The following is a 13,405-nucleotide window of genomic DNA, read 5'->3' on the forward strand; positions in this document are numbered from 1 at the left end:
TGCCTTCAGAAGTTGTGGGAGCTTCTTCACTGGAGGCTTTCAAGAAGAGACTGGACTGCCATCAGTCAGAAATGGTGTAGGGTTTCCTGCTTGGGAAAGAGGTTGGACTAGATGACCTACAAGGTCCCTTCCAACTGTGTTATTCTATTCCATCCCATCCCATCCTCTATTCTGCTTCTCTTCTCTTCCCTTCCCTTCCCTTCCCATTCCATTCTTCTTCTCTTCTCTTCTCTTCTCTTCTCTTCTCTTCTCTTCTCTTCTCTTCTCTTCTCTTCTCTTCTCTTCTCTTCTCTTCTATTCTATTCTATTCTATTCTATTCTATTCTATTCTATTCTTTGAACTTCCCCATTTCCTTTGGGCTTCTGCTTGAATCCTCTTTTGACCGTCCTTTTCTCTTGCCCTTTGCAGGCTTCTGTTGCACCTGTAAACTTGCACTCTCAAAACCTACGGCTCCGAAGGTCTCCTGGCCTCCCTCCGACAGCCGAGGCCTTCTCCTTCTCCAGATCCGTCTGCCAGGCGGAAACGGCTTTCATGGAGGAAGAGAGAATCGACACCCCCAAAGTAAGGGCGTCTGCAGGGGGATTGCGTGGCGTGATGCTTGTGGTTGCTTCTTGTGGTTGCATTCCAGCCCCTCCCTGCACACTTCCTCCCCCTCCCCCCCCCAGTAAAAGGGGCTGGCTCTAAGCTTGATTAATGAGGAGCGACACTGTCACCATGGTTATACAAAAGCCCAGCTCCTCCGGTGAGCTTGGGTTTAAGACTTCAGCAGAGATGGGGGCTGAAGAGACCCACGGCAAGCTGGAGAGAGGGGCAGGCTCTGTTGTGAAAAGAGCGTGGAGGGTATGAGAAAACCCCTTTCATGGTGATCCTTGCTGGCTAGGGAATTCTGGGAGTTGAAGTCCATCCATCTTAAACTGGCTAAGGTCAAGAAGCACTCGTCTAGCAATTGGACTTACAAACCCCTTCATAATCTAAGCGGTTTAACAACGGACATGTGGCTCAGTGGCTAAGACGCTGAGCTTGTCGATCGAAAGGTCAGCAGTTCGAATCCCTAGTGCCGCGTAATGGGGTGAGCTCCCGTGACTTGTCCCAGCTTCTGCCAACCTAGCAGTTTGAAAGCACGTAAAAAATGCAAGTAGAAAAATAGGGACCACCTTTGGTGGAAAGGGAACAGCGTTCCGTGCGCCTTTGGCATTGAGTCATGCCGGCCACATGACCACGGAGACTTCTTCTTCGGACAGCGCTGGCTCTTCGGCTTTGAAAGGGAGATGAGCACCGCCCCCTAGAGTCGGGAACGACTAGCACATATGTGCGAGGGGAACCTTTACCTAAGTGGTTTACAGAGTCAGCCTCTTGCCCCCAACAATCTGGGTCCTCATTTTACTGACCTCGGAAGAATGGAAGGCTGAGTCAACCTTGAGCCGGTCAGGATCGAACTGCTGGCAACGGGCAGAATTATCAGCCTGCAATACTGCATTCTCGGCACAGTGCGACTCCAGCTCTTTTAAATCAACTCTTATCCCTATTTTTGATCACATGACCATGGGAGGTGCTTTGATTGTCACAAGTGCGAACGATTGCTCATTCGTTACTTTTTTCAGTGCCGTTTTAAGTTTGGTCACTAAATGAATGACTATCGGTGATCATCTCGTCACTAAACGAATGGCTTCCGTGCAGGTTCCTCTCTTCAACGCCCCCCGGTTTCTTTTCTCCTCCTGATTAGGTGAACGGCTGCCTGCTAGATCCTGTCCCCCCAATGATGGTAAGGAAGGGGTGCCAGTCCCTCCCGACCAGCATGATGGAAACGTCCATCGATGAAGGGATCGAAGCCGAAGGGGAATCTGAAACGGATCCTGCCCAGGCCTTTGCGGCGTTGCAAGGATCTCGCGGTGGGAAGAGGCGACATACCCTGGCAGAAGTGACCAATCCCCTCTTGGCCATGCCAGGCCCAGGTACGAAACGGGGGTCCGAGGGTCCAGGCTGGGGATCAGAGCTTCAGACTAAGGGGTCATTTCTGATCCAACCTTCCCCCGTCTTATGCTGCCTGGGAAATTCTGGAAGGATGATCCCACCACACCAGGTTGAAGAAGGTTGATCACAGAATCAGAGAGTTGAAAGGGGCCTTGGAGGTCTTCTAGTCCAACCCGCTGCTCAAGCAGGAGACCCTGGCCTAGACCATTCCAGACAAATAGGAAGGAAGGAAGGAAGGACAAGAGGGAGGGAGAAGGAAAAGTGAGATGGAGGGAAGAAGGAAGGAAGGAAGGAAAGATAACAGGAAGGAAGGAAGGAAGGAAGGAAGGAAGGAAGGAAGGAAGGAAGGAAGGAAGGAAGGACAAGAGGGAGGGAGAAGGAAAAGAGGGAGGGAGGGAAGAAGGAAGGAAGGAAAGAAAGATAAGAGGGAGGGAGGGAGGAAGGAAGGAAGGAAGGAAAGATAAGAGAAAGGAAGGAAGGACAAGAGGGAGGGAGAAGGAAAAGTGAGAGGGAGGGAGGGAAGAAGGAAGGAAGGAAAGAAAGAGAGGAAGGAAGGAAGGAAAGATAAGAGAAAGGAAGGAAGGAAGGACAAGAGGGAGGGAGAAGGAAAGATAAGAGGGAGGGAGGAAGGAAGGAAGGACAAGAGGGAGGGAGAAGGAAAAGTGGGAGGAAGGAAGGAAGGAAGGAAGGAAGGAAGGAAGGAAGGAAGGAAGGAAGGAAGGAAGGAAGGACATCCCAAAGTTGTCTTTTCAACCATGACCTCGATGACTGAGAACTCCACTTAAAGGCCGAAGAGCAGTCCTCACTCTGCGTAATTTCATTTATTTATTTATTTATTTAATTTATATACCGCCCTTCTCCCAAAGGGACTCAGGGCGGTGTACAGCCAGCATAAAACACACAAATATAAAATTTAAAAACAGTTTAAAAAATATTAAATAGTTTGGCCCATATCTAATTAAAATAAAACTACCCAATTCATGGACTTCATGTCACAAGCTGAAGAGCGGTAGGAGGTCTAACCCTACAGACCACCCAAGGGGTGCAGTAGAAGGTCCTCCCACTGCATTCAACCATCAAGAAAGGAGGGCCTGTGAGTCTTCTGCCCGCCTTGGGAACCAGCCGTGAATTTGCTTGGTAGGGAAGACCCGAGGAGTAGAAGAAGCGTACAGATGGTGGCTGCTTGCTGTGCCAAGGCATCTCATGACAGGGTGCAAAGATTGGGGAGAGCAAACAGTGTCAGCTCAGAAGCCACCAGCTGGCAAGGGCTTTGTTGGGCTGGTGGCAAGCAGGACAAGCCCTCCAGGAGAACAACTTTTCTCTCAGTTCACGTGTTTCCGTTTGCGTGGCATATGTTAGTTGTCTGCAAGAGGGAAGGCCTGCCCACCCTCGAAAGGACGCTTTGAGAAAGAAAGAGAGGGAAGGAAAGGGAGGAGAGAAAGAAGGAAGGAGAGAGAAAGAAGGAAGGAAGGAGAGAGAAGGGAAAGAAAGAAAAAAAGAAGGGAGGAAGGAGAGAAAGAAGGAAGGAAGGAAAGAGAAAGAAAAGAGTTAAGGAAAGAAGGAGAAAGAAAGAAAAATAGAAAGAAGGAAGAAGAGAAAGAAAAGAAAAAGAAGGAAGGAGAAAGAAAGATAAGAGAAAGAAGGAAAAGAAAGAGAAAGAAGGATAGAAAGAAAAAGAGAAAGAAGGAAGGAGAGAGAGAGAAAGAAAAGAGAGAGAGAAAGAAGGAAGGAGAGAGAGAAAGAAAGAAAAGAAAAGAAAGAGAAAGGAAGGAAGAAGTAGGATTACCAAAATCACAGTTGATCAAACGGCTCCTTTTAGGAGGGTCCTTCCTCTAAAGCAATTCATGCATGCCTTTGCATTTCCTGTAGACTCTGGATTTTCCAGGGCCCGACAGAGAGAGAGAGAGAGAGAGAGAGGGAGAGATAACTGGCTTGAACGGGAGGTCAGGTCATAGAGTGTCGAAACTAAAGCAAGATTTCAAAGGCCCGGTGGAGCGCTCCAAAGGACGCAGGAGGAGACATCCCTCTCCTGCCTGCCTTCAGCGGGGTAGAAGCATGGGGCTCTCTGCTCTGTTCAGTTGGAAGCAGAACTGGCTGGCTGGGGAATTCTGGAAGTTGAAGCCCACAAGTCTTAAAAGTTGCCAAGACAAGAAGAGAGCCTTGCGTTAGAGGAAGCCACAGAGGAGAAATGTTGGCCGCGTTCTGTAAAGTCAAAAGTAGCCTATTGTGGGCCAGGATAAGTGAAAACACTCCTGAGAAAAAAAAACCTTCTTGTAGGTCCCCCGAAGTGGATCTGTTTGCCTTTCTAGGACTTTAGACACAACGATCCTGGCGGATCCTGGCTAATTCTGTTTCTTGTGTTTCCTCTTGGGTCCTGAAGGAAAAGTCTTCTCCATGGAGGAGAACCAATCCTTGAGCAGCGTTGACTCGGAATACGACATGGGGTCTATCCAGAGGGATTTAAACTTCCTGGAAGACACCTCCTCCTTGAAGGAAATGGTTCTGGCCAACCCGCCAGCTCCGAGGCTGACCCCCCCTTTCATTGGCCTGAGACCGCCTAATCCAGCCATGCAGGCGTTGGCGGCCCACAAGCGGGAAGCCCACAACCGTTCCCCAGTCAGCTTTCGAGAGGGGCGCAGGGCATCGGACACCTCCCTGACACAAGGTAAACTGCTCTGGATTGAGGGGCGTCCGAGGGACAGGCAGTCTTTGATGGCCGAAGCCTCATTGCCATTGGCTGCAGGAGTTGGGGCCGCAATGGGTTGACTTGGCCAAAGGCGGGTTTGGGATTGCCTCTTGCAAACTTGCAGCTGGAACCCAAAGAGAATTCAGACACCACAATCTGCACGTGAAAGAATCTTTAAATCTCTTCAACCACAACAATACAGGAGCACACAATAGATGCAAACGTAAGGTAAACCGCTCCAAACTCGATTGCAGAAAATAGGACTTCAGCTACAGAGTGGTCAGTGCCTGGAATGCACTACCTGACTCTGTGGTTTCATCCCCAAACCCCCAAAACTTTAACCTTAGTCTGTCTACTGTTGACCTCACCCCATTCCTAAGAGGTCTGTAAGGGGCGTGCATAAGCGCACAGGCGTGCTTCCGTCCCTTTTTATTCATATATATATTTCATGTATTCATAATCATGTTTATACCTTTATCTGTAATCTTATTTATGCTTGACAAATCAATAAAACAAACAAATACTTGGAATTGCTCTGCTCTTTACGCACAGGTGTTTTTTTCAAGAGGCAGCTGGACTTTCTGGTTTTTCTTTGAGGAACGTTTCACTTCTTCTCCAAAGAAAAGCTGCTTCAGCTCTGCAGCTCATCCGAGAAGCTTCTTCAGTAAGCTGAAGAAGCTCCTTGGATGAGAAGTGAAATGTCTTCAAAGAAAAACCAGAAAGTCCAGTGGCCTCTTGAAAAAAGTACCTTTAGGACAACTGTGAAATGGATGGCCAATGGATGGATGTCTCCATTAGACACACTCTGCTCTTTAACCTTCCAACAGGAATTGTAGCGTTCAGGCAACACCTTCAGAACTTGGCCAGAACCAAAGGCATCCTGGAGCTGAACAAAGTCCAGTTGTTGTATGACCAGATGAGGTCCGAAGACGAACTTTCTCTGGAATCCGCTTCTCCTCACTTACAAGACCTTGAGAGTGGTCCCCAGCAGGTACGTCCTTGGAGAGGAATTTTTATCATCTGGGTTGGGGCTCTCTGGAGTCACTGAGCTCCTACATTATAAACAAACCTGTTCCTGAAGCTACCTTGGAAGGCGTGCAGAGGTCTTAGGTGGGACTGGAAGTTGGCAAACGGGCCGTTTCCGGCCTCCAAGGGGGTGGGGAAGGCCGTTTTCGCCCTCCCCAGACTCCTAGAAAGTCTCTGGAGCCTGGGGAGGGCGAAAAACGGGCCTTCCTCACCACCCCCCGAGGCCCTCAGGAGACAGGAAACAGCCTGTTTCCCTACGTACGGTGGGCCCAGAAGGCCCGAAAATGAGCTGGGCAGCGCTGGAGCTGAGCTGGCATGCCCACCGATATGGCTACATGTGCCACCTGTGGCATGCGTGCCATAGGTTCGCCATCACGGTCTTAGATCGATGTGGGATGATAGAAGCTGCAGCATGTCAGGAACAGGTTTTTGATTCATCTGGGCATGAAATGTGGCCCTGTCTACTGTCTTGGTGCCATTCCTGCCACTCTAGAGAATCTGAGGATCTGGAGATCTTCTTGGTGGCCAAAACCTCTGCTCAGACCTCCTCCTCCGTACCAGAGAAATGCAGGCTGAACGTTTGAGGGTGGCTTGGAGGTGGTGGTGGAGCAGTGGTGAAATTTTCCCCGGTTTGCTACCGGTTCGCTGCTCGCGCATGCCCAGTGCGCACAAAATGCATGCGTGCGCGCAGGCACAATATGCGCCAACACACGCGGAAAAAGAAGGGTTGGGAAGGTAAGTAGAACAGCAAGTGGGGAACAACTGTGCTGCACAATTTAAATTCACTAGAAAGCAGGATTTCCTGTTTTCTAGCGAATATAAACCGTGCAGCACAGCTGATTGTTGGAAATACCGGTTCGGATGAATCGGTAACTTTTTTTTATCCCTACCGGTTTGTCTGAACCGGTGCGAACCAGTAGGATTTCACAGCTGCGGTGGAGGATAGAATTATTTTGAATTGGAGGCTCTTCTCCAAGAATCTGATCAGTGGCCATTTCTTTTTCTGCACCTTTCTGAGCCCACCTTTGGCTCCAAACCGCAAAAGGAGATCATTTGGCCGATAAGGTCTTCTTCTCTCCCACCCCCACCCCCCTCTTTTTCTCTGAAGGAAGAAGCATCCTTGCCGCAGGAGGCAGCTTCCACCTTCCCCAGCAGCCTCCATCCCCCGTTGCTATCCAGGCGTCAGAGCTTAGAAACGCAGTATCTGCAGCACCGGCTTCAGGTACGTCGCCTTCCTTGGGAAGCCTTAAAGTCAACGGAGATAAATTGTTCATTGGAAGAGGCTGCCTTTCGTTCTCAGATCCGCTGAGTGGGAAGGTGGGGGGCAGGAGGGGAGGGGTTGTGTCTTCTCTGCAAAGCCGTTGCCTCCTTCCCGGGAGGGGGGAAAGAGGGAGAGCGAGTCATAGACCCAGCCCACGAATTCAGGCCTCCCACCTGACTTGTCAAGACTTCCGATGGCAGCCTTGAAATGCCGCGCATTGCGACGAGGCCCAGCTCTCTCTCTCTCTCTCTTCCCTTTTCTCCTTCCAGAAGCCCAACCTGCTTTCCAAAGCCCAGCACGCGTGCCAGATGTTTTGCAAGGAGATACCTCGGAGCCTGGAACAGCAGCTGCAGGAGCACAGGTGAGCCCTAAGCTCCGGGGGAAGGTCAGGATCCCAGCAAGCCCCGTTTTGCAAAGACTGAATAAACAGCGTAACTTCAGGAGAGCACGGCCCACCTTAACAGCGGGTTCTTCCACTGGAAATAGACTTTTCACACACACACACACACCCAAGACTCCCTTTGTTGCTGGAAGAAAAGTCGCCGCAACCTAATTAGCCCAGATCTTCCCTTCCCACTCAGTACATCATGAAGTTAACAGAATTCTCTTGTCAAACTGGGCTGGAGAATTCTGGGAGTTGAGTCTTAAAAGTTGCCAAGGTTGGAGATCCCTGGCTGATGGGAAAGCAGACTTAACTCGCCATTCTCCACCTCTTGATTTAGGTTGTATCAGAAGCACCTCTTCCTCCAGAAGCAATCCCAGCTGCAGACCTACTTCAACCAGATGCAGATTGCCGAGGGCACCTACTCCCGATCCAGCCAGCTGCCCCTCCCTTGCCACGAGGAGCCCTCTCTTCCTCCTCCTCCTCCTCCTCCTCCTTCCCAGTTCAGCCTGGTGCAGCCCTTGAGCCCCGTCATGGAGCCGCCATCTGCCGAAGACATGCAATACGACCCTTTCCTCAGCCAGTATCAGAAGCTGCAGCTTGGCCAGCAACCTCCCACCGCCCTCCACGGCTCCCCCCAAGTTCCACCCCAGCAGCAACAGTATCCCTACCAGACTTGCGAAGGGCCGCTCGGCCTCTCGCCCGACTTAGACTATGCCGGCCAGCCTCCGTATCCTCTGGAGCCCACTCAGCAGAGCGGCATAGCCATGACCAACGTCCAGAGAGGCTCGGAACCTCCAGGGTCTCAATCCAGCTATGACACCTTAAACCTTGCCCAGTTGCCCGGGCTCTTGGATTGTGAAATGATGGAGACGGTCGATCCCCAACATGGAGGCTACGTCTTGGTGAACTAGCAGCTTTGGGGGTGCTTCCTTGGAGAAGGAGACGGTGGGTCGAAGTCAAGTCACACCGTGGCTGCGGATTTCCATCTGGGCTCTTGTCTCCCGCCTCCACGGCTGCTTCTCCAAATCTTTGAGCTTCGCGGATGAAGAGCCAAACTCTCTGAACTGGTACTAGCGGAGAAGGGCTGAAGGCAGGCCCTGCACCTTCACACAGAACGAAGAACGACTCTGAAGGGAAGGGGAAACCCCGCTTTCTGAGAAGGAAGGTCCTTCCAGAAATTTTGGGTGTTCTACTCACCGCTCAAACCTCTTGTCAGAGGAAACCTGGGAGAATTCAGGAAGAGGAGTGAAGAATTTGCTCTACACCATACTTGGCAATAAAAGCAATACATTATTTTTTTTTTTTCCATTGGAATCTGGCCGAGAGGTCGTTGACACGGAAGCCAGTCAGGAATGTAGGATGTCCCAGGGCTTGAGAATTGGTCTGCTAAGCTAGACTAGGCTGCAGATCAGAAGCGGGAAACCGTGGCCCTCTTTGGACTTGTGGACTTCACAACTCCCAGAATTCTGGGAGTTGGAAGTCCACAAGTCCTAAAAATTGCCATAGTTCCCCGTTCCTGTGTAGATGTTCTTCAGAGGACTTGCAGGAACTCTTTGGACTTCTGTTTTGTCGGCCGGATGACTTGCTGGGAACTCCGAACCTTTGCACATCTCGAGAGCTCCCTGGATCATCGACGAAAACGTCCCTCGGTCCATCTTGAAATTCAGCTTGGGAGTCAACATCTAGGGATTGTTGAGGTCCTCCAGAGATCAGCAGGGAAGGAGATCCAAGAGTCTGAAGCTAAAGCAGCATCAAAGCAACCTTGGGAAGAGCTTGATCACTGGACAAATTGTTCTAAGCTGCCCTTTGTAGCTCTTTTTTTTTCTTCTTCTTTTTTTAGAGGAAGCAAATCTACTTGGACTTCAAGAGTGTGCGTTGTTCTTAGGCTTTGCATATTTGGGCAACTATTTAGGGGTGTAGTGTTTTAAGGACAAAGCAGAATAAGCTTACCAGAAAACCCATGTGAAGTGATAGTGCCGTGCCTTTTTTTCGGTTCTTTCTAAGACCCTTTCTTTCTCTTTTTTTAAAAAATTCTGAAGTTTTTGGTTTGTTTGTTTTTAAAAAACCACCCCCATCTCTTGTCTAGGCTGACACCAAAGTCCCTTCAGAGACCGGGTTCCACCGTGTGGAATGCAGGTTTCGTGTTTCTTTTCCCCCTAATAATTCTTTCTGACTCACTCATCTATAGACCTGATTTTAATTTTCCTTGGGGAAGAAAAAAAAAAAGAAGTATTACAGCAATATTTAGGATCGGTAACCATTGACTCGTTCATCACTTCAACAGGTGTCTGCTCTGTAAAAGCATCGGCCTCCCTAGGAAAGACACAAATATACTACGAATTTATTTCAAGAGGAGTGGGGTGGGGGAGGCTTAGCATTTGAGACAGACCGGTGGGTTGGAAGCCTTCTGTTGAAACTGGGTAAAAATTGAAGCACAACCTCTCCATTTTTTTAAGCACAAACAAAAAAGGGTCACTCAGCAAAATTAACCTGGTAGAAAGCAAAGGTTTCGTTCCTGCGATCCATTCTGGCGATCTGCTGGCCCATTTGATGCCGTAGGACAGGGTTTCTCAAATCTTGGCTGTTTTAAGATGGGTGGACTTCCAACTCCCAGAACTTCACCCTAACCAGGAAGTTAGGGGGAATTCTGGGAGTTGAAGTCCACCCCGTCTTTAAACGGCCATGGTTGAAAAACCCAGTTGTAGGGCAACTGCAATAAAACATTTGGGGGAGAAGCCATTCAGCCCCAAATAGCCTAGATCTCTTCCGCTCTGTTTTGAAAAGTTTGGACCAGTTTGAAAGGAAGAGAAACAGGTTGCCCCGATAACGATGCCCTCCAGTCTGCCCTGCGGTGGCTCTCCAAAATCCGCAAGAAAGAAAATCAGTTCCGTGAAATAACGCCCACCGGATCTCATCGGGAACAGCTTGAAATGGGACCATCCCCGGGAAGGGCGGAATGCCTATCTTAATGGCGATGTCGCTTCCCTTCCTCCTCAGCTCCAACCCCTGGGAGAAGGAATCCGTGTTCCCATGGTGCTGGGCTGGTGGCTTTGGAAGGTGCTTTCCCCCCACCCCCAGGCGTTTCACACCCAACGGGGCATGAAAACCTGCCTCCTTCCATGGGGTCAACCCTTGTTCAATTTTCATGAGCGGGAAGAGATCACCCCAGCCTAAGGAAATCCATCGGCCATCTTGGGGACCTCAAGGTGGAGCGGGGTGGGGGGGAATGTAGCCCAGGTCAGCCCTTCCTTCCCTCTTTGAACCCTGGAGGAAGATCTCCCCTTACCACCAGCCTTACAGTAGACCAGATTGAGCTAGCAAGAATCCTGCCAGGCCAGACACGGCAGCTCGGTTGCCACCGTTCTAAGGAGCGTTAACACACTTTCTCGTAGCATCCCGATTACCCAGGCAGGGGGCAACTCCGGTGCAGAAGGCTGCTGATTTTGTGCAAACCCGCCTCTTCCCCTCCCCATCTCTAGACTGCACAGGTAGCAAAACCCCTGAGCAGGTATCTCTTTGCTAGAGATCTATTCCAGGAGGGCTCGGAAGGGACGCCAGGTTTACTGAAGGCTAGGCAACCGAGCTGATCTGGGGCTCCCAACTCTTGCTTCCAAGGGCCCAGCTTGTGGCCATCTGGTGCAGATTGGGGGGGGAGGCCCCTGAGTGACCCCCAGCCTCATTCTCTTGTTGGGAGGGGTTGCTTTTTCTCCTCTCCTCCCCCACCCCCATGTTGGGACCGAGCCTCTGAATGTAAAACGAGTTCAAACATCCCCTCCATCTCTCCCTCTGCTTTTAAACAGTCTCTGGTGTTTCTGGACCCTTTTTGCTGTCTTTCCGACAAATCGGCGATCCAGGGAACGGGCGTTTTCCCAGCCGGGCTCACCCTGCCTCCCAGGACCGCCACCTCTTCTTCCTCCCATGTTCCAGCTCGTTCAAAGTGTAGCCGCTTTTCGTCCAATTTACTGTGCAGGTCCTTTCAGAGGGGTTTCGTGAACGCTACTGTTCGGTTTTTTTGTTTTTTTTTTAGGAAACAACTAGCTTTATCCGTTGAAAATGCAGGTCCCTTTGAAGTGACTTTGGTGAGACGTTGGGGTTTTTTTGGGGGGGGGTAGGGGGGTTTCCCCACAATCTTTTACTCTGGAGACAAGTGCAATATGTGTGTGGTACGTTCTTTAATGTATTTTTTAAGGAAACAAAAAAGCAAACAAAAGAGTTAAAAAGGATTTAGCCTTCGCTTGGGGAAAACCTGCACTTAAGGTTGCAAACGCCTCTTTTTTTGGGGAGGGGGGCTCCCTCTGTAGTATTTACATGCCGGACTCTGTCAAAGCAATTGCAATGTATTAATGCAGAATAAAGAACATGGACCTTCCGGTTTTGTTTTTTTAAAAAAAAAAATTGGTGAGCTCCGTGACATCAGCTCCTGTTTTGGGGCATCGGCAGCCTCTCTCTTACGGATCTTCAGGAAGCTGCTCACAAAGGTGGGCGTAGTTATAAATCAAAGGTCCAGCAGCAGAAGTAACAGGTTTCCACCTTGATCCCAGGTACCGAAGGCCCTTCGTTGCAGTGGATTAAGATTCTGACTTGGGAAGCAATAGCACTTAAGAGTTATATGCCGCTTCACCGTCCTTTTACAACCCTCTATAAGTGGTTTACAGAGTCGGCCTCTTGCCCCCAACAATCTGGATCCTCATTTTACCCACCTTGGAAGGATGGAAGGCCAAGTCAACCTTGAGCCGGTCAGGATCGAACTGCTGGCGGTGGGCAGAATTAGCAGCCTGCAATACTGCATTCTAACCACAAAGAAGGAAGATAGCAATAGCACTTAGATTTATATACCGCTTCATGGTGCTTTCCAGCCCTCTCTAAGCGGTTTACAGAGTCAGCCTCTTTCCCCCAACAATCTGGGTCCTCATTTTACCCACCTTGGAAGGATGGAAGGCCAAGTCAACCTTGAGCCGGTCAGGATCGAACTGCTGGCGGTGGGCAGAGTCAGCCTGCAATACTGCATTCTAACCACTGCGCCACCAGGGCACAAGAGAGGTGCAAACGTTCAAGATTTCTTTTCGGCGTGGTCAGAATTGGGGGTGCAGTCATGTTGGGGGGGGGGAAGATTGATTTTCAAAAAGGGAAGGGTTGAAAGTAATTCTTAACAACGCGGGAATCCTTGGTTGGTATCTCTGACTAATAGTCATCCAGTCAACCGTCCAACCAAAATCAACTTCCTTTGTAATGGATTCCTGGACTGTCTTGGGGAACAGCTCTGAATCAATCTGACCTGTCTTCCACCCTTCAGTTCCTCCCCACAATATCCTCTTCCCTAGGCTAAATATCCACCTAGTCCTTGTTTAACGACTGTTCACAGAAAAAAATAGCTCTGCAACCAGCCTGCCCATTTGCGATCTTTGCAGGAAAGCTGAAATACCGTCCGCACCATCGCTGGTTCCCTTAGCAACCACTTTGTTGCGCGTCCAAGTTGCCCATTCCAATTGTGGTCACTAAACGAGGACTACCTGTGTACCTAATCCGTCCTCCTCTTCCTCTTAAGTTCTTCCTGAGTTTGCTGTCCTGAGAGGCTGCTCTAGTTCGTCAAGTTTTGGTGCAGTTCAACCTATGCAGAATAGGAAGGAATCATAAAGTTGGAGAATAATATATTATTTTGGTAGTTTGGATTTCCTCTCCCTAGCTTGTTCCAATTTAGTTTCTGGACATTTCGTTACCAGACTACATAACATCATCAGCAGGATTTCTCGTGTCCTATTCTCCTTCGCTTATAAATGTCTTGTGCAATAACAATACATTATTTTTTTAAAAAGAGGACGCAGTGGCTCAGTAGCTAAGACGCTGAACTTGTCGATCGAAAGGTCGGCAGTTCAGCGATTCGAATCCCTAATGCCGCGTAACGGGGTGAGCTCCCGTAACTCGTCCCAGCTTCTGCCAATCGAAAGCAGTTCGAAAGCACGTAGAAAATGCAAGTAGAAAAATAGGGACCACCTTTGGTGGGAAGGTAACAGCATTCCGTGCGCCTTTGGCGTTGAGTCATGCCGGCCACATGACCACGGAGACGTCTTCGGACAG

General features: G+C 49.8%; 1 protein-coding gene across 1 annotated transcript in view; it reads left to right on the plus strand.

The window, feature by feature from the left end:
- SIK2 (salt inducible kinase 2) overlaps positions 1 to 11,699 on the plus strand; it is a 67,644-nt gene extending 55,945 nt beyond the window's left edge. The window contains exons 9-15 of the mRNA XM_060695028.2: positions 410 to 562; positions 1,725 to 1,953; positions 4,353 to 4,637; positions 5,486 to 5,649; positions 6,793 to 6,906; positions 7,215 to 7,306; positions 7,668 to 11,699. Of these exons, the coding sequence (XP_060551011.2) occupies positions 410 to 562; positions 1,725 to 1,953; positions 4,353 to 4,637; positions 5,486 to 5,649; positions 6,793 to 6,906; positions 7,215 to 7,306; positions 7,668 to 8,241 (1,611 nt within the window). The 3' untranslated portion in view covers positions 8,242 to 11,699. The remainder of the gene's footprint in view (positions 1 to 409; positions 563 to 1,724; positions 1,954 to 4,352; positions 4,638 to 5,485; positions 5,650 to 6,792; positions 6,907 to 7,214; positions 7,307 to 7,667) is intronic.
- Positions 11,700 to 13,405: the final 1,706 nt, after the last annotated feature.

The sequence above is a fragment of the Pantherophis guttatus genome, chromosome 9 (assembly GCF_059756535.1).
Source record: "Pantherophis guttatus breed Tessera chromosome 9, ASM5975653v1, whole genome shotgun sequence".
Lineage (NCBI taxonomy): Eukaryota > Metazoa > Chordata > Lepidosauria > Squamata > Colubridae > Pantherophis > Pantherophis guttatus.